This window comes from Equus asinus, chromosome 3 (genome assembly GCF_041296235.1).
Source record: "Equus asinus isolate D_3611 breed Donkey chromosome 3, EquAss-T2T_v2, whole genome shotgun sequence".
In the NCBI taxonomy this organism is placed as follows: Eukaryota; Metazoa; Chordata; class Mammalia; order Perissodactyla; family Equidae; genus Equus; species Equus asinus.
In genome coordinates, this window is record NC_091792.1 from 98,057,664 (window position 1) to 98,077,917 (window position 20,254).

At 36.7% G+C, this 20,254-nt stretch overlaps 1 protein-coding gene across 7 annotated transcripts in view; it reads right to left on the reverse strand.

Moving 5' to 3' along the window:
- The window catches only part of CFAP299 (cilia and flagella associated protein 299), a 564,819-nt gene that overhangs the window by 69,544 nt on the left and 475,021 nt on the right, over positions 1-20,254 (reverse strand). For all 7 annotated transcript variants that reach the window (XM_014836314.3, XM_044766214.2, XM_070505538.1 and 4 more), the window contains one exon: positions 10,119-10,261. In XM_014836314.3, coding sequence (XP_014691800.1) covers positions 10,119-10,261 — 143 coding nt within the window. The remainder of the gene's footprint in view (positions 1-10,118; positions 10,262-20,254) is intronic.

The window sequence follows — 20,254 nt, forward strand, 5'->3', positions numbered from 1 at the left end:
TTTTTGATTCCGTGGTGGCCATGGATATGGTATCTGTAGAAAGATGATCATGGTGCATCCTTACTTATTAACTCAAAAGAGATGGTCCTCATATAGCTGAGATAGGGAAATTGTAGGAATATGGAGACATTGATTTGATATCCTCAAGTTCCTTCTTGCTACATACAACAAAACTAATTTTTCAGTATAAATAATGGGTTTGGCATTTTGTGTGATGGCCTGGGAAATTAAATGACAGTTTCTCTAGGAAAATGGTTCTGAGTTCCAAACAATAAACAAGCGCAATTTTGGTGCACAATTTATTTGGACATTGGAATTTGTCTATGACTCCTGCTAGCTCTACACTATAACTGTAATGCTATTCAAACTCTATTATAACAAATTCTATCCTTTCTTCTAAATTAGAAAATTAAATGAAAAAGCTCTGGATATCAAAGTTAATTTGCTACTAATATCCTTTCTTTTAAAAATGTATATTTTAAACAGGAAATAGACAAATAAACAAATAGGTTTGTAAAAATACAGAAATGTTAGTTCATACTAGTTTAACTACTATAACAATTTTCCCAAAGAAATGAAAATATATCCTTTTAGAGGAGACATTTAGTAATTCTTCTTTAACTAAGTGGTCAAATTGAGCATCACTAATAATGGGATAACTTGAGATTAGGTGTCTCCTGATAGGATGCAATACATATTACTCACCAATAGAGAATTCTTGCTGAAAAAATATTTACACAATACAATCAAAACTTCAGACTTATCTTCCAGTTTAAAGATAGTATAGAGATGAGAGAAACAAGTCAAATGATGCCACAAGGAAACAATAGGACAAAACCAGAATGCAGGACACTGTAAAAGGCAACTGGCCTATCTCATTAAAGAGTCAATGTCATGAGCAAGAAAAAACATATCTTGTTGGGAACTGGGGGGAAAGGGCTATCTCACAGTAAAAGACAGTTAAGAGACACAGCAATGCAATTTTTGTACATTGATTGAATGATGGTTCACAAAACCAGGTATAAAACACATTTTGGGAACAATTAAGGAAATTTGAATATGAGCTGGATATTAGATCATAATATGAAATAATTATTAACTTTCTTACATATGATAATGGTGATATTATATAGGAGAATGTTCTTTTTTTTTTTAAAGATTGGCACCTGAGCTAACAACTGTTGCTAATCTTTTTTTTATTGCTTTTTCTCCCCAAAGCCCCCCAGTACATAGTTGTATATTTCAGTTGTGGGTCCTTCTAGTTGTGGCATGTGGGATGCCACCTCAGCATGGCCTGATGAGCAGTGCCATGTCTGTGCCCAGGATCCGAAGCGGTGAAACTCTGGGCCGCTGAAGCGGAGCGCACAAAGTTAACCACTTGGCCACGGGGCTGGCCCCAGAAGAATGTTTTTATTCCTAGGAGATTCATGGTGAAATATTTAGGGGTGAAATCTGCATGCTACGTTAAAGTGGGGCGCACACACACACACCCCAACATACTTTAGAGAGTTGAGAGATTTGGAAAAACGTTAACAATTGTTTAGTCTAGGTTGTAAGTACATTGGTATTTATTGTACTGTTCTTTGAACTTTTCTAAAATATTTTTAGATGTTATAATAAAAAGTTGGAAAAATTGTACAACAATTTGAATGTACTTAATGCCACTGGGCAATACCCTTAAGAATGATTAAAATGGTAAATTTTATGTTTATTTTACCAAAAGTTTTTAAACGTTGGAAAAAATCTTGTGTCAAGAATAATCCTGTCTTAACTACACTAAGTATTGTCAATAAACTCGAGGCTGTCTCAGATCTCTAATTATTCACTTAAAGTTTACCCAGAGACATAATCCTCAGGGAAGCACATTCTAGGCAATTAAAGAGACTACCAGATGATTGTTCTGGGATTCTGACTTTTTTTAAAGCAGGGAGCCAAACAGGGCCTGGATAAAATTTTACCATAGAATGATGCAGACAGCTATTTCAGAAGGAATTCAGTAGCAACTGTTAGTCTGAGTATATTTGGGTTTTACAGACAGGAAGAAGGAGGTCCATCTGAATATAGCTTTTGGGGCTTCTCTTGTCCATCCTTGAGTTTTCCATGAGACAGAGTACTTAATGTTTAACTTGGGATAAGGAGAAGCTAAAATGAGTTAAGTATTGGAAAATTAAATTTATTTGCAAAAGGATTGCAGTAAATATTACAAAAATTATGTGAACCACAGTTTAGAGGATATGAATAGATTCTAAAAGTATCCCGGGACATAACCAAGGTTCAACAAGTCAGGGCCAATTTTCCCTAAAGACTTTTAGGCTGAAGCCACAATTAAAGGCCACTTTTAGTTCTGTCCAGGGCTCTTCCACATACAAAGCTGTGTGACACTGTAATTCTTACTCACAGTGACTGAAAATAAAAGCCTGGTTAAGTACAAAAGGCTGTTTTCTGCCAAGCTCAATGAAAGGAGGAAGTGGCAAGGGTGGGTACAGGATGGCTGAAATTTTCATCTTAACTGTGGATAGCAGGATTGCTTAAAGTTCTGAAAAACAATCCCAAATTAGGTCTTGCCAAGTCAGATACACATCTGCAAAAGAAATATATGACCTGACAATGACTGGGATATGGATATGAGACCAAAGGAGAAAATGATATCTTTTCATGACAAAGTCCAAAAGTAGAATCATGTATTGATGAAAAAATCGTGGCATTTGGGGTTTCACAGATCTGTTTCTCCTAGATTTCTAGTTGTGAGCGCAAATGTGTCTGTGTGTAACTTTGGATAAACCAATTAACATCTCTATAAAGTATGTTCTTTGATGTTAAAATGTGAAAAAGATCCCTAACCCATAAGGTAGTTGTAAAGAGTAAGTGAAATGATGTGTATAAATTATTTAGCACAGTGTCTTGTGCACAGCAAGTGCTCAGTTAATTTTTATCAGCATCATAATCATCTCAGACTTTGACTCAGTGCAGCCTTGCTGCCCACAGTGGTGTGGAGCAACCTGAGAGACCCCAAGGGCTGAAATTAAACTCACCCAGAGTGGTTGGACAAAGGAGATCATGATTAGGCTAATGGCAAATATGACTTCTAAAATCTAAGAGGGTAATTTAGACCAGAAGCCACAAACTCAAATGCCTAGAAGAATCTGACAGGTACTGTAAACGAGTGACTCCAGGATGATGGTACAGATGCCGGTATGTGTCAATGGTCAAGTCTGTTTTAATCTGATGAGAATATCCCTATCTCAAGGAGCAGCTGCTATTTAATTCTAGATTATGGCTGGGATAAGAGAATGCAGACTCAGTACGGGAAGACCTTGTAAGTTTTTAAGAGGATCTGCAAATCTAAGATATTTTATGTGATATTTTTTGTTTCTAAAACTTTGACACAATTTTTAAATACATTGTAGAGGCCATATAAAACACGTCTGCTGCCAGACACTACTGACTGGTGATCTTTTGTCTATCTCTTCTTACATCACACTTATCTGAGAGCAGTATTGGTTGTAAAGACTGAGATGGGATCAAATCTCTGGGTTGTAGACAAGTAGACCAAAACAGTGCTAAGAGATATATATGGAGATATAATGTGAGCCATATATGTCATTTTGAATTTTCTAGTAGCCACATTAAAAAAAGTTAAAAGAAATCGGTGAAGATAATTTTAATAATATATCTAATTTAACCCAACATATTATTATCTTAATGTGTAATTAATGTGGATTTATTAATAAGATATTTTACATTTTTTATGTTGTCATCAAAATCAGGTGTGTATTTTACAGTTATAGCACATCTTAATTTGGGTTTAGTCACATTTCAAGTGCTCAATAGCCAAATGTGGCTAGTGGCTCCCTACTGGACAGCACAGCTGTAGAGTATGCTTCTCAAACTTTAATATGCATATTGAAATTTTGGGGATCATGTTAAGATAACAATTCTGATTTATTGGTTGTGATAGAGCTGAGATGCTTTTCTTCTTACAGGCTCTCAGGTGATGTCAGTGCTACTGGCCATGGACCACACTGAATATCAAGGAGCTAGACAAGTGTGGCAAGTCTTCCTCAGTCAGCTTCCTTTTTCACCCAGAGCATTCCTTCCTCCTTCAGATTCAGCCAACATTTGTTGAAGAGACTAAACTGATATTTTAATGGTTAGTCATCATATTTAGATGGGGAACAACATTAATAACTTTAAAAATAAGCAGTATTTTATATACCACTTGCAGGAGTACTGTGGTCATTTACTGCTTTTGTTCTTTTTAAACTTGAGAACCTGCCAATATGTTACCAGATACTTTCATAAAAATGCACTTAAGCACAGGATAAGCACAACTTTGTAATTCTAACATCAGAGGTTTGGCACGTTAAACATTTTAATAAAACAGACAATGGGACTGCAAGGGAAATTTGACAATATCTCTCAAAGCTTTAGTATTTAGGGGCATTTTTTGGTCAAGTGTATGAATATTTCATGGACTCTCCAAAGAGAAACACAAAGAAAATTTTTTCATTTCCTCCTGACTAGCCTACTTGAGGGATGGGTAGAGCTCTACCGGCAGACCTTAGATCTTTGTTCACCAACACATAAACATAGAAATCTAAGCAGCTAAGTGTGGGGCAGAATATAACTCAAGGATTCTATATAGTGTAATCGCCCTCAAGATAGAAAACTTAGACACAGAATAGCGTCCTGTGGGTGAGCAGTGAATTATAATGCCTAAGAATGTGTCCTCGCTCACCACTGTTTTGCTTGTGAATTTCAGCCAGCAGTTTACTCTGTTTTCTCGTTACTCAGATGGTAAGAATAATGCTTGCCGAACCTATTTCATGAAGTTGTTGTCGGGAAGTGTAAGGAACTTGGAACTGTAATATGCTATTCACTTACAAGTTACTCACACAGACGCTGGAGAAGAAGGTATTGAACCCTAAAGACATGGTGAAGATAGAGTCTGGACTGACAAGCTCATCAAGTTCTCAGGGCCCTTTCTACTGCTGCATTTCATAATAATTACAGCTGTCTGTTGACATTTATATTTTTCACAGTAAAAATGGAAAACGGGATTCTAATCACAGAACTAATATCTCTTCCTACACAGACTAAACTAGCATGTCAAAAGGTAAGTAAATAGAAAGAGACCTTATGAAATCCTTAATTTTAAGGTCTTTGTTTTAATTCTGAATCAAAATAAGTGTGGAACAACATATACTAAAGGCATTTTTCCCCTTAGTAACAACTGTATAAGTCATTTATTGGCACAAAATCTCGAGTGAAAAATCTAAAGTTTGATTCTGATAGATGGCATAAATTAAACTCATGTGGTAAAAGTTATCCACTGGGATCACTGGCATAGAACTAATTTTGTTTAAAAGGTCAGAAATTATCTGGCACCAAGAAGGAAAAAAAACCCCAAAGTGGTCGAACTCTCTAATTGAGAAAATTATAAAATATTATTAAAAGACATTAAAGGAGGAATAAATAAGTGTATATACAACATGTTTATAACATGTTCATAGATAGGAAGACACTATCACAAAGATGCCAGCTAACATTGATCATAATGCAAAAGTAATTCCAATCAAAATTACAACTTTTGTGTGTGTTGAACTTCACAAGTTGACTCTAAAATATATATGGTAAAGTAAAAGGCAAGCACAGTCTAGATACTCCTGAAGAAGAAAAACTAAGGTGAAGGAATTGCTTTTCTTTATATCAAGAATTATTATGAAAATATCCCAAATAAGCAAAATTCTATTATTTCAAGGAGACACCAACAAAACAGAATAGTGAGCCCAGAAACAAACTAACACACTCAGAACTGAACTCATGACACAAATGGTGTTGCAGATGCAGGAGAGCAGACAGTAGACTTTTCAATAAATTTTGTTAGGACAAATGATTAGTCCTATAGAAAAAAACCCAAAAAAGTGGACCCTTACCACCATACACAATATTAAATCCAAGTGGGTTAAAGACATGAAATGAAAATAAAACTACAATGCTCTATAAGACAATATCTTTATGACCTCCAGAACATAGGGATTTGTTAAACCAAACACAAAAAGTGCAAACTGCAGAGGAAAAGATTAATAAAATGCATTAATCTATCAAACCTTCTGACTTCTGACTATCAATAGTCAATGTAGAGGAAACAAAAGGAGAATTACACACTGGAAGATGATATTTTTTAATATGTATAACAGGAAAAAGGATTTATCAATATCCAAAAAATAAAAATAAAAAGAATTCCTATAAGCTACAAAAAAGGAAGAATAAACAACCAATATAAAAATGAGGAAAAATCTTAGTAGACACTCCACAGAAAGAAAATCTAAACAACCAATAAAATATGTTTAATCTGGGGCCAGCCCGGTGGTGCAGCGGTTAAGTTCGCACATTCTGCTTTGGCGGCCTGGGGTTTGCTGGTTGGGGGCCCAAGTGTGGATATAGCACCGCTTGGCAAGCCATGCTGTGGCAGGCGTCCCACATACAAAATAGAGGAAGATGGGCATGGATGTTAGCTCAGGGCCAGTCTTCCTCAGCAAAAAGAGGAGGATTGGCAGCAAGATGTTAGCTCAGGGCTAATCTTCCTCAAAAAAAAAAAGTAAAAAAAAAGATATTCAATCTGATTAGTAATCATGGAAATGAAAATTAAAACCACAATGTGAGATCATTTATAACTCACCACAGTGGGAAAAAAAAAAGTTTGTTAACATCATGTGTTGGTGAGGATGAAGGTTAACTAGAGTGAAGCACTTATCTAGTCCTTCTGTTGGGTACAAATTGGTATAACTACTGTTAAAAACAGTTTGGGATTATCTGTACACTCCTTTATGCTTTTGGCTTTGCACTTTTTTCATGAACTAAGGAAAATTATCAAACATTTATTTTGTCTTTCTGCATGAATTGAATTCTAGTTCAAGGTAACCAAATAAGTGATGAGGAAAACTTATTCTCTGTGGAAGAATTCTAGCCAAAAAATGCAGGAAGAATAGAATTAGAAAACCACCATTATACAACTCCTAGTAAAAATATTTAAGTAGCCTTCATTATTGTGTGCTAAAACCATTGGATGAAAACTGATGGGGAACTCTATAATGGAGTGATCAGACTGATACCACCTGAACCCACTGATCAAGCTCACAAAGCTTCACATGTTAAAAAATTCTTACCTAAAAATAAGAATTGAAACAATTTCATCAAAACAGTTGACAGGAAATAGGAGGATAGAGGTAGGGTGTAACAAACAATAGTACAAGAGTCACATTTAGAACATGAGACATTTCGTAGGACAAACGACCTGGTTTCTCCAACAAACCAACAGCATAAAAGATAAAATGAAGGAGGGGGACTGTTATAAAGTAAAAGATAGAATAATAAAACATAATATTGTTTGGATTTTGATACGGTCAAACGAACTGTGAAAAGATAACTTCAAGACAATCAATGAAATATGAATAAGGACTAACTAGGTATTAGATGATATTAAGGAATTATTTTGTTAGGTATGATAATGTCATGATATTTTCCTTTAAAATGTTATCAGATAAAGATTCATACTGCAGTGTTGACAGGTAAAATGACACCTTCTATTTGCTTTAATGTAAACAAAGTTGTTAAGGTAACAGAACCTAGTGTTTTTAGTAAATTATTAGTTATAGGGCTGGTCATGAAGAGGAAGAGGCCTAGGATAACATGTGGATTTTGCCTTGGGCTTCCAGGATGGTGCCATTTATCAAAATAGGGGATACACAACTAACAGCAGGTTTCAGGGATTAAAATGAGCTACATTTGAAAATAAGTTTTAGGGGCTAATGGGACATCCAGAAGTTTCTCTGTCGTGAGCAGTAGGATAATGGAGTCTGAAGTAAAGAAGAGATCTGCACTAGTGTTGTAGTTGTGAAGACAACTCCACTCCAGAACAGTGACCAAATCACCCAGAAGAATGGATATGGTAAGAAAAGAAGTTCAAGGATGAACTCTGGTGAATGCCAACATGTGTGAAACAAACAAGGGAGAGTTCAATGAGGGATTCTGAGAATAAAAGGTTAGAGTACATGAATAGCTTTGAGAAGCCAGGAGTAATCAACATGATGATTAATCAGCACTAATCAAATAATGTAGGGAAGTTAAGTAAGATGAGACCTGAAAATAATCCATAGGATTTTCAAATTGGCAGTCACGGGTGATTTTAGAGCTTAGCTGGAAACTGAAAGACAGAGGCGATAGAGTACAGAGAGGATTCCCTTTCTTTAATATAGAAATGGCTTCAGCATGCTTAGAGGAAAGATAAAAGCCAACCGGTTAAGAGGGTCAGTTTGAGAATCTATTAAAAAAGAGGGAACAACAGATGAAGTATAGCTTCAGTGGAAAGAGGGATGGAAAGCATCAAACACAACTTGAATAAATTAGCTCTAAACAGGACAAGGAGTTCTTTTTTCTCTGAATCTGGAAAAATGTGGTGAGAGTAGACGCTTGTATAAAGGAATATTTCACTTAGCAAGAATGAACTATTAATTTTTTTTTCAAGAAAAAAGCTGTTTCTAAAAGTAGAGAGTGCAGCCACCTGGGGTCAGACCTATTTTGTTGCAAAAATGTCACCAGAAAAGCCTGAGTCACTCTTAGGACATACATTCCCTCACGGTTCTTGGGGAGGCCTAAGCCTTGCTGTTTTGGGGAAATGTGTACAAGTGGGCAGCAAACTGGCCCTCTGAGAGCTGGGCTGAGGGACAAGAGGGTATGGTGGTGTTCCAAGAGTCAGGAGCAGACATGTTCTGAATGTAGATGGTCGGCGCAGGGGCCAATGGCTGCCAGAATGGAATTGTGACTGGCGATAATCAGAAGGGCGCTCTAAGGGGGCCACTGTCTACTGAGGAAGTTGATTTTGATTGACAGATAGATCAGGTGGTAGTTTCTATGTTTAGACCCAATATTCTCTGTGAAACATTAGGCAAATCATATATGGAGAGAAGTCAGGGTCAGCAGTTAAGAACAATGGTTTTGAGAGAGTGGTGAAGCTTTAGAATATTTTTAGGGAGGAGGGTGAAATTAAGAGTTGAGAAAAAGCACATAAATGGTTAGCTAAGAGCCCAGCTGAGTTTTGAGACCATAAATTATTAGTAACAGCCATCCACATCTTTGGGAAATTTCCTTCAGCAGTACCCAGGGGTCCAGCTGCAGGTGCAGGCAAGAGGATGTCTAGATCAATCTACCTTTGGGCATTAGCAGGACAGATACAACCAAAGCACAGAAAGACATAAAAAGTGAGGATTATTGAAAGACAGAAGTTAAATGATATACCACGCACCTCATTTGGATAGGAAAAGGGGCAAATCCATGAAAGTAGTGATAGGTTGAGAAGTCTAAGTAATGGCAATGAAGATGGATAGAAGACGGCAGGGATGTCAGGGGAATAGGGTGTTGTTACCAGTGTCAAAGAAGGATCTGGATGCAGCAGTGGAGAGTTAAAGCAGAATGCTGCTACTACTTTTGTATTCTATGGTAAGTGAGAGACAGTAGAATAAAAAGTTTAGCTTGAGAGCTATTCAGAAGGAGAAGGAAGGATTGGATCTGTAAATAGACTGACAGTGTAGAGTAGATTCTAGATGATGGGATGAGGGCTCCCGAGGAAAGGGTAGGGGTCAATAGTAAAAAGAATGATGGGTGGAAGGAATCCCAGAACAGGCCAGTGATGAGAGTAAATGAGGATGAGCTGGTCGGATGCCTGTACTTTGGCTGGTGGCCAAAGAAAAGTGCAGCAGGAATGTGTTAGATGGACTGCTCTCAAGGCTTCTAGACAGACCGAGTCCCAAGTGGTGCAAGAGCCTTTGAGGGTAGAAATTTTTAGGCTCTACTTATCATTTAAAAGGAATGTCACTGAGAATTTACTTATCTCATCTCTGAAGAGTTCCCTTTCTTAGGGTGTTAATGGAAAAAATGCATCTGTGTTCATTCCCCATTTTAAAATTTACTTATTTTTTATTCAGACCACTCTTAACCACATTCCTACTCTCTATACATTAGCATTCTAAGCACAGCACAGAACATAAAACAAAAATCCTTTATCCTGGGGTCTGAGGAGCTTGTTCTCTTATTGAAAGTGTGAGAAATGTACAACTTACCTCATATCTGTGGGTCTTGGAAGAAGTCTTCTTTTTCCATTAAAGTAGACTTCAAAATCTTCGATCTTCAGCCTGTGGGCATAGTCAATATATCCTGACACCTCCTGCCCATGAGAATTTCTGTCACGAATAAAGATCACAGACTGGTAGCACAGAAAAATAGAGAATGGAGAGAGTAAATGAATAAAAGTCATTTGAGTAAACTATATGTGATAATAAAAGCTACAGTTATTGAATGTTACATGTGCCAGATCCTATTCTAAGTGCTTTACGTTTCATCCTTACAATGATCCTGTGTACCATCACTTTCTCCTGACAGATGAAGAAATTTATAAAACGTTAACTGAATGTGCATATAATTTGCATTTACAGTAATTTTATATAATAATATCAATAAATAACTCATAGAGGTCTTCCTAAGGGCAGATATTATTGTGTTTGTAACAATTTATTTACTTTCCCCCCAATCCTATTATCTTCTCTTTGTCATTTTGTAGATTAAAAAAACTGAGGAACAGAGAGGTTGAGTACCTCACTCAAGGTCTAGTAAATGGAAAAACTCAGATTAAAACTCAGGCTCATGTGTTTGTCTTTCTAATCACTACATTCTTTTTCCATTTGAATTCTTATGTATTTTCTGTTATAGAGATATAAATTGGGTCCCTTCTTCTCATTACCACTAGAGTCAAAAAAATCTCTTTACAAAGTTAAAATCTCTTTATAATTTAAAATCGCTTTACAAAATTAATTCCACAGGTCAAAATTATATAGCAAGTACATATTTCTCATTCATATTAATTCCTTCACAAATACCATTGAGCACCTACTTCATTAGGCATTGTTGTCAGTGCCAAGGATACAGTGATAAACAAGGCAGTAAAGGTCCTGACCTCTAAGAACTTATGTTCTGGTGAGGCAAGACAGACAATAGACATACATGAAAAGAAAAAAATACTTCAATGAGTGATAAATGCCATTAAGCAAATAAAGAGGATGGTTGGCGAGAGAATGAATTATTGGTGAAGGTTACTTTAGGCAGAGTAGTCAGAAAAGACCTTGAGGAGGTCACATTTAAGCAAAGTCTTAAAGGATGAGAAGTGAGCCATGGAAAGATCTAGAATAGGAACCTATCAGGAAAAGGGAACAGCTGTTACAAAGGCCCAAAAGTAGAAACAAGGTAATGCAAATAGAAGAATTGTAGCCTTTTCCCTATCAAGCCAACAGACTTAGATCTTAGGTTCTAGGAGAAAAAAAGAAAAACCCCTATTGCAATTGAAGAAACTCTGAATGTATTTATTTCCAAATCTAGACCAAAGTGTAGAATTTCATGGCAAAGTTCTCTATTTACAGGGAGAACCTGTAAACAAGCCTTCTTTTTCCTCTCCAGGAATCACTGGATTGTTACTTATTTGGTCTTTGTGTAGCCAATTATAGGAAGCACTAATATGGATTATCTTACATCGCAGAGCTTCCAAAAGACTGAAGTTAGAAAATTGAAAGAGTTCTTTTTCCCACTGAACGTAAGAAAATGTGTTGCTAACAATATCCCAATTGAAAAACTAAAGAACAGGTGTCTCTGTTCTTTTAGATTTCATCCTAACTAATTTACAATTAGTTTTAACTCTGCTGATGTTTCATCTTCCTGCCTAATCTGGTTGTTTGGCATTGGTGTTGAGAATAGTGTGCTGAGGATTCTGAGGCACATTCTTGGCTCAAGGGGAGGAAATTTTGTGATGGATTAGTAATATTTCACACAGATATGGCTGGAGGAACTAGCATTCATTGTTATTCCTGTGCTCAGTCTTATACAGATTCAATTCTTAGTCGTTGTCATTTCCCCTGCATAAGACTGTTATATTTAGATAGATTTCTTCATGCTTCTAGCCACTTATTTTTTAGTTTGTATAGCAAAAATTCTAAATGCATAGTAACTCAAAGAGACTTCTTAAGACGCTCACACTACTAAATCTATAACTAGCATTGGTAGCCCTGCTTAAACAAAGGCATGAGCTAGAGCTATAACTATTTCATACACAGTCCTAAAGGTGCTTGCAATCTTTATCGCACCGAGTTTGCTCCTGTTGTTAGGCAAGGCACGCAGGGACAGAGAGAGGGGGAAAAAAGGTCTAAAATAAGCCCTCTACTTTCATAATTGAACTCTATTAACAGAAAAGAAAACACCTCTGTCTGTCTCTGTCTGGCTTTGTCTCTGTTTCTGTTTCCCTCTCTTTTTAAACGAGAAATGGGTCAGCCTTATTTTTCAAGTCAAATGGCATACCAGATATTATGACTGCCCTTACTGCTAAAAACAAATACAAATTTGGATGAAATCTGAAAAGCAACTGACAACATGCCTTGATGCACTGCAAGAAAATGAGGAATACTCGAGTCTCAATACTAAGTGAAAACAGGAACCCAGAGAAGATAGAGCCCTGAAGTCATCTATGTGCTGCAGGAATTTGCCCAGTCCCAGGGAATCTCAGCAGGGATTTCATGACCTTGTGGAGTGGGAATGACAGGAAACAAAATCCAGCCTTTCAGGTGGAGAAACTAACAGAGCTCATTGCCTCATTATAAAGCTGAGAATAAAAAAGAATGAAAAAATATCCTCATTGTGTTCATAGAAAAGAAGAATCATTCAGAATTAGAGAAGAGAAAATATCTTTCTAGTGAGCAAAATATAGACCTTTTCAGACCCAAAAAGTGAGAGAATTGGGTAATAACTAAGTCTTGCTCAAAGAAATTCTGCAGGACGTATTTCAGGCAAAAAAGAAAGTGCAGCTGGAAGGTCAGAGATGAAGAATAGAATGACAATCAAAAAAAGTAGTACTATAAGGTAAATATAAACAAATAATGACTGTATAAAATAATAATAATAATAACACCTTCTGTAATAAAAAAAGTATGTCTAAATTTTTGAAATAAACATCTATGATTGGAGGGAATGATCAGAGTAAAAGTGTTGGAATGTCTTTGGATTTTTTAGAATGAGGGAAGCTATATTGATTAATTTTAGAATTTGATAACTATTCATGTATAAATCTAGCACTCCCATCAACAACTTGGAAATACTGTATATGACCTTTAGATTATTAGAGGACAAAATAAAATCAGAAAAAGTGATCAATCAATGAAATAGAAGGCCAGAAGGAAGAGGAAAAATATGGAAGAGGCGGGACAAATAAAATACACAAAGGAGGGGCTGGCCCCATGGCCTAGTGGTTAAATTCAGTATGCTGTGCTTTGGTGACCTGGGTTTGGATCCTGGGCATGGACCTACACCACTCATCAGGGCCATGCTGTGGTGGCAACCCACATACAAAATAAAGGAAGACTGGCACAGATGTTAGCTAAGGGCAAATCTTCCTCAAGCAAAAAGAGGAAGATTGGCAACAGATGTTAGCTCAGGGCAAATCTTCCTCAGCAAAAAATAAAATAAAATAATAAAATAAAATACACAAACGTAATGACAGCATTATTGGTTGAATTGTGTCCCCTCAGCCTCTATATGTTGAAACTCTAACTGCTGGTACCTCAGAGTGTACTTGGACATAGGGCCTTTAAAGAGGTAATTAAGTTAAAATGAGCCCATTAGGATAGACCCTAATCCAATGTGACTTTATAAGAAGAGGAAATTTGGACACACAGAGAGATATGAGGTGTTGCTGTGCACAGAAGGAAGACCATATGAGGACACAATGAGAAGGCACCATCCGAAAGCAAGGAGACAGGCCTCAGAAGAAACCAAATTGATCTATCTTGGACTTCTAGCCTTGAGAACTGTGAGAAAATAAATTTCTGTTATTTAAGCCACCCAGTCTGTGTTATTTTGTTGTGGTAGCCCTAGCAAACTAATATAGATAGTAATAAATTGAAATAATTACACAATTATATTACAATAAATGTAAATGGACAAATGTTTAAGTTAAAAGACAAGGGTTATTAGAGTGGATACAAAATTATGGTATAAAACATAATGTTGAAAGTTAAATGATCAAAGAATATACATAAGAAAGCATCTATCTAAGAGAGTTGGTATCAGTATCTTGATATTAAACCAATTAGAATTTAAGGCAAAAAGCATTAGTAGAGAGGGATAGTCACTAGATAATGATAAAAGATTCAATTCACAGAAAGATATAACAATTCTAAACTTGAATGAAACTGAAGCAAAAATTGATAGACTAAAAGGATAAATAGACAAGCACCATCACTGTGGTAAATTTCTCTCTCTCATTTAGTTCTAGATCAAACAGAATTAATACATAAATATTATAGAATTAATATAGATTGTAAATAATTAAAAACACAGCTTGAATGCTTGGTTTTTACCTTAAATACCTAGACATATTTACTCTTCAATGTTGTGGGTTAAATGACTGATGGTCTAAAATTATATACATTTGGCCATAGTTTCACATTTTACATTATTATGTATAGCCCTCCCATGTGTGTTAAAGCCCCCTATCCATGGAAATTATGAGTAAATTTATTTCAAATCTCACTTCTCCAGCCTTATGAGAGTGTCTGTTCTGTGATTTTTGTATATCCTCGGGTTTTCTGAAGTTAGAGAACTTTAAGTGAGGCCAAACTGTTAGAGGCTCTTAACATCAGCCTTGATATCAGTTCCCGCCGCACATTGAACCCAGCGTATATGGGGTTAAAACTAAAACCCACCACCCCCTTTCCTGCTTCTCTAGCTCCACTCATACGTAAATACCTGTTTCTTTAAACTTGGACTCTTTGAGCTTTACAACTAAATGGGAGTTACAAATTGTTAAAAGCCCAGGTGGCCTGGAGTTGGAGGCACACTAAAGTTTAGCTAATCATGTGTCCTTGAGTTTGCCAGGAAATCCGCTGTCTCAAGAGTATTAAGGAGCGGAGGCTTCCCAGACCTCAACTTCTCAACTCCCGGCGCTTGAACCCGCCTCAAACAAGAAGAGGAGACAACGGCGAAGGACGCCCACCTGCCATCCTCCTGTCTCACACCCCCCCCCCCCCCCCCCCCGCCTTGCTGCAAGCAGCCTCTCAAGGCCAAACGCAGGCTGGTGGGAAAGCACCGAGCTGCCCAAGCTACAAGTTCCCCCCTCCCCTACCCAAAACCCCAAATAAAAATCCCTACCCATTCCTCATCGGGGAGCTAGCAATTTTTGAGGCATGAGGCCTTGCTTTGCTCCCTGTGCCTGGCATAGTAAAAACCTTTCCTCTTCCACTCAAGACTCTGTTCTCGTTATTTGGATTGGCATCGGGTTCAGAGACTGAACTTTCGGTTACAAAACTGGGCATAAGTGTGGGTCCCTCCAGATTCACTGTACATCCTCTGGTGGGTTGCTCAAACTCTTAATGCCTCTCTATAGTCATAAGTCCTATCTCCTTAAGCAGGTTCCTACAAAATCCAGGAAGTTTATACCAAACCAAAACAAACACCTCCAAAACCAAAAAACATAACAAGACAAACAAAACCCCCAGACCCTGCTTGGACCTAAGCATTTAGTTAGTTAAGCCCTTCTTGCAGACTCTCCTTTCTTCCTGTTTCTCCTTTGACTCTATAGAGCAACAGAATAATCTCTCCCTTTTGTCTTGCATGGAACTGCTCAGCTCACATTCATGTACTATCAGGGCCTTACCTTCTGCTCTATGCATCCACTTTGTAAGCAACACGCAAACACTGTTTCTTTTTCAGTGGGAATTCTGGGGATCATCACATCTATGATTTATTTTATTTTTAATAGAAACAAAATGTTCAATTAAAATTTCTATAATTTTATGTGTGTGTGTGTGAGGAAGATTGGCCCTGATCCATTGCCAATCTTCCTCTTTTTATTTTTCGCTTGAGGAAGATTAGCCCTGAGTTAACATCTGTGCCAATCCTCCTCCATTTTGTATGTGGGAAGCCCCTACAGCATGGCTGATGAGTGGAGTAGGTGTGTCCCCAGGATCCAAACCCGCAAACCCGGGCCACCAAAGGGGAGCACACAGAACTGGAACAACTTGGCCATGGAGTTGGTCCAAAAATTTCTGTAATTTTAAACCTAAAAATGATAATTGCAAGGAGTGTTCTCAAAGCTGTACAGGGCAAATGAAATTACTTCATTCATGTCTTTCCAAGTATGGCAACTTAGGTGTAAAAGTGATATTTAAAAAGATCTTTTAGTGAAATATAAAAAATTTGCTAAAATAAAAAATCTTCCCAATGAACAGCGTGCTTCATGAAATTATTTTAAAAATTTGACTAGAACTTTTGATGTGTAGTAATTGATGATAGATTGTCAGGAAATTACACTCAACATTCAGCTTTAGAAATACATCACTATTAAAGCAGAGTGCAGGGTTATAGGAAAAATAAGACAGGAAGAAGTGAGAGGTAGTTCTAAGAACTTGAGGGCTATTGAAATTGTACTGGCTCATTTATTTTTTTATTATATAAATTGTCATAGAATTAGAATGAAGTTAACTCCAAGTCTTGATTAATTAATATATTCACTTATAAAATGTGTATTTTCCTCCCAAAATGAATACTAATTACTCCAACTCTTAATACTACTAGCTATCATTTATTAAGAAGCCACTATGTTCTGAACAAAACATTAGGAGCTTTACATCATTATCTTATTTAATTCTCTCAAAAATGTATAATGGCTAGATAGCAATATTATCCTCATTTTATAAGTGTAGGAATTGAAGGCACTGAGAGTTTGATTAACCTCCTCAAGGACATGCAGAGAGTGGGGTACCCACACTCTCACCCAGGGTGGCTTCCCATGAAACCCACATTCCTAACCATTGCACAGTGGACACACAGACCTGGATCCAAATGCTGGTCCTGCCACCTATTTACTTTGTGACACTGATAAGTTGGTTGCCCTTTTTAAGATTCAGTTTCCAATTTTATAAAATGGGCATAACACCTGCCTCTCAGGGTTGCTGTGTGAATTAAATAAGACTTTTTTGTGTGTGAGGAAGATTGGCCCTGAGCTAACAGGTGTTGCCAATCATCCTCTTCTTGCTTGAAGAAGATTGTCACTGAGCTAACATCTGTGCCAATCTTCCTCTATTTCATGTGGGATGCTGCCACAGCGTGGCTTGAGGAGCAGTGCTATGTCCCTCCCAACCCAGGATCTGAACCTGTGAACCCCCGGGCTGCCAAAGCAGAGTGTGCGAACCCAACCAGTATGCCACTGGGTTGGCCCCAAATAAGACTATTTTTGATAAGCACTTAACAATGCCTGGTACATGGTAAACAGTAAATATTATCTATTACTTTTTAAAATTTTTACCATTACTATTGCTATTGTATTTATATCATGTTAAGAGTTTTCTAAGTTCCTTAGGGCTAAGGAAGTGTAATAATCATATCAGAATTCCATTGCCTAGGTCTGCGTAATTATGTTTAAGTTGCAGTACATTGGCTCGATTCCTTTGTTAAGTTTAGTCATTCTCAGTTAAAACTTTGGGTGTAATTTTAAGTTAAAATTTAAACAATATTCAGGTATTATTTAAATGATCCAGGTATTCTTACATACACACAGGATGGACCCACTATATTGGGTCATGATTCTTGCATCCAGAATGGGTGGAATAGGTTAACAGAGCTCTGAATAATTAGATTTATTTTTATATTTTAGTAGTTGAAGGCTTTCTTATTTGGAGCCCTCTATTGTTTCAATAGGAACTGGAAAATGTTATGAATCATTATTTTAAGTTTCTCTAATCTAAACATTTCCTTTTACTTTTTAAAATATAACAGCTTTATTGAGGTATAGTTTACATAACATAAAATTCACCCTAAAGTTTCAATTATACAATTCAATGATTTTTAGTAAATTTTCAGAGAGCTGTGCAACACAATCCCGTTTTAGAATATTTTCATCACCCCAAAGAGATCCCTGGTGCCCATTTGCAGTCATCCCCCAGTCCCAGGCAACCACTAATCTACTCTCTGTCTCTATAGATTTGCCTTTTCTGGATTTTTCATATAAATTAAATCATACAATATGTGGTCTTTTTCATCTTAATAATATTTTTTATCACAGTTAATTTCCCAAAAGACACATGAAAACTATACTTTATATATTTAAAGGCTCTTTTAAATAATGCCCCTTGAATCCTCTCTAGAACAAGTCAAGGCGTAACCAGCACAAGTATTTCAGTGAGTCAAATGATATTCACCTGAAGCCATGAACATTGGTCTACATTTATTTGCAACCTAAGCAGAAAACACTCATTTTCCTTTAAGTAAGAACAACAAAAACACAAGAGCAAGCTATTGATAAATATCAAGATGCAAATACTCCTGATAGTACGTGGGGGCTCAGACTGCAAGGAGCATGTGGAATCTGAGATTTTACTGAGGTGGTCTGTGACCTCAAGTGTGAACCAGTGTTATTTGAAGAGACGTAGAATGCTTAGTTAGGTCCTCATTACTTCTCATGTGTTGGGAAAAGATGAATTAAAGTACAATTTAGACCATTAATATATCATTTGGATCTTTGGCTGCTTGTCTTTTCCCAGAAGTGGATTAAAATACAAATTCATAAACTTGTTATGAGTTGAGTACATGCGTTGCCTGATTTTTCTTGCCAAACACTAATGAGGAGACATAAACTCGATACATCGAAATGGGACTTTTTCAACAGTGAAGCCAAAGTGAGTTAAAAAAAAAAAGCATACTAAGCAGTATGTTGCTGCACTAAACTGAAACATCCATTTCGGGCTATGAGAGCCGTCAGGCAAGCTCCGTTCTGTGCTACCCCTCTGAGACTGTCAGCATGCTCCCTGATGCAGACAAATGAAGAAAGAATTTTTCTCTCCTACAAGTTTAAAACTCTAGAATGTTTTTATGAACCATTAGCATTAGGGAATCTTCTTCTCGTTTCAGAAGAGGAATGATTTTGCAAATGGAGTCTAAGTTCTGACAAACAATTCTAACATTTCAAAAAGTCTGTCCTTATAAATTTCTCTGAAACCAGATATTTTCTGAAATTCTTTATGCTGACAATTATTTTAAAATTCTATATCCCCTTATTCAATTGCAATTAGACACATATCTTTTCACTATTAACACAGCTCTCAGGATTATGTTTGAGACCGTTCTTTGTTCTTCCTGTTGGAGGTTAGGCCCAGAACCATCACACTTGTACTTCCACACCCTGTTGGCCAATGCAGGTCACAGTCCAGATCAGATTAAAGATGCGGGGAGAGTGACTTCTTTTGATGGGAGCAGCTGCAAAGTGTCATTGCAAAGGAGGATGGATAAAGGACACAGCGGAGAATTGTGACCAGTTTTGCAATCTATACTTATTTACCATAAAGAACCCACGAATTTTGCATGTAGCTAGTTTGTCCATTTTGCAACAGTTGGAGATTTCATTTCTGGGGGGAATCATTGACTTTATTATTTTTTTCTCTCCCAGTTTATGAAATATATCCCTATTTAAAAAGGCTATTTTGCATTACCAGTCAGGTTAAGAATAATTTAGGAATACCTGGTCTCACTGATAGTACCCAAAATGTTATGGAAACTGTAGTGGATGAAGATAATATTAAAAGTATATACAAGCTCTGAATACTGGAAAGAAGAAAATTATCATATTTGTATATAAGCTGATCATTTACTTAGAAAATCAAAGAGAGTTAACAGAAAAACTTCTAAGACAGCTCAATAAATTGATCTGGTACAAAATATCTATACAAAAAATAATAGCTTGGTTTTACACTAGCAATAACCTATGAGCTATTGTGCATGCAATATTTATTTGCATTATGCTTTTAAAACAATCATAACATTTGGGGCTGGCCCCGTGGCCGAGTGGTTAAGTTCGCGCGCTCCGCTGCAGGCGGCCCAGTGTTTCGTTGGTTCGAATCCTGGGCGCGGACATGGCACTGCTCATCAAACCACGCTGAGGCAGCGTCCCACATGCCACAACTAGAAGGACTCACAACAAAGAATATACAACTATGTACCGGGGGGCTTTGGGGAGAAAAAGGAAAAAAATAAAATCTTAAAAAAAAAATTATTAAAAAAAAAAATCATAACATTCCTCCAAACACTTTTTATAAAAAACTTTCTGAAATATTATAAAGAACTAAACAAAGAGGTCACGTTGTTAAAGTTATTATTATAAAATAAATGTATT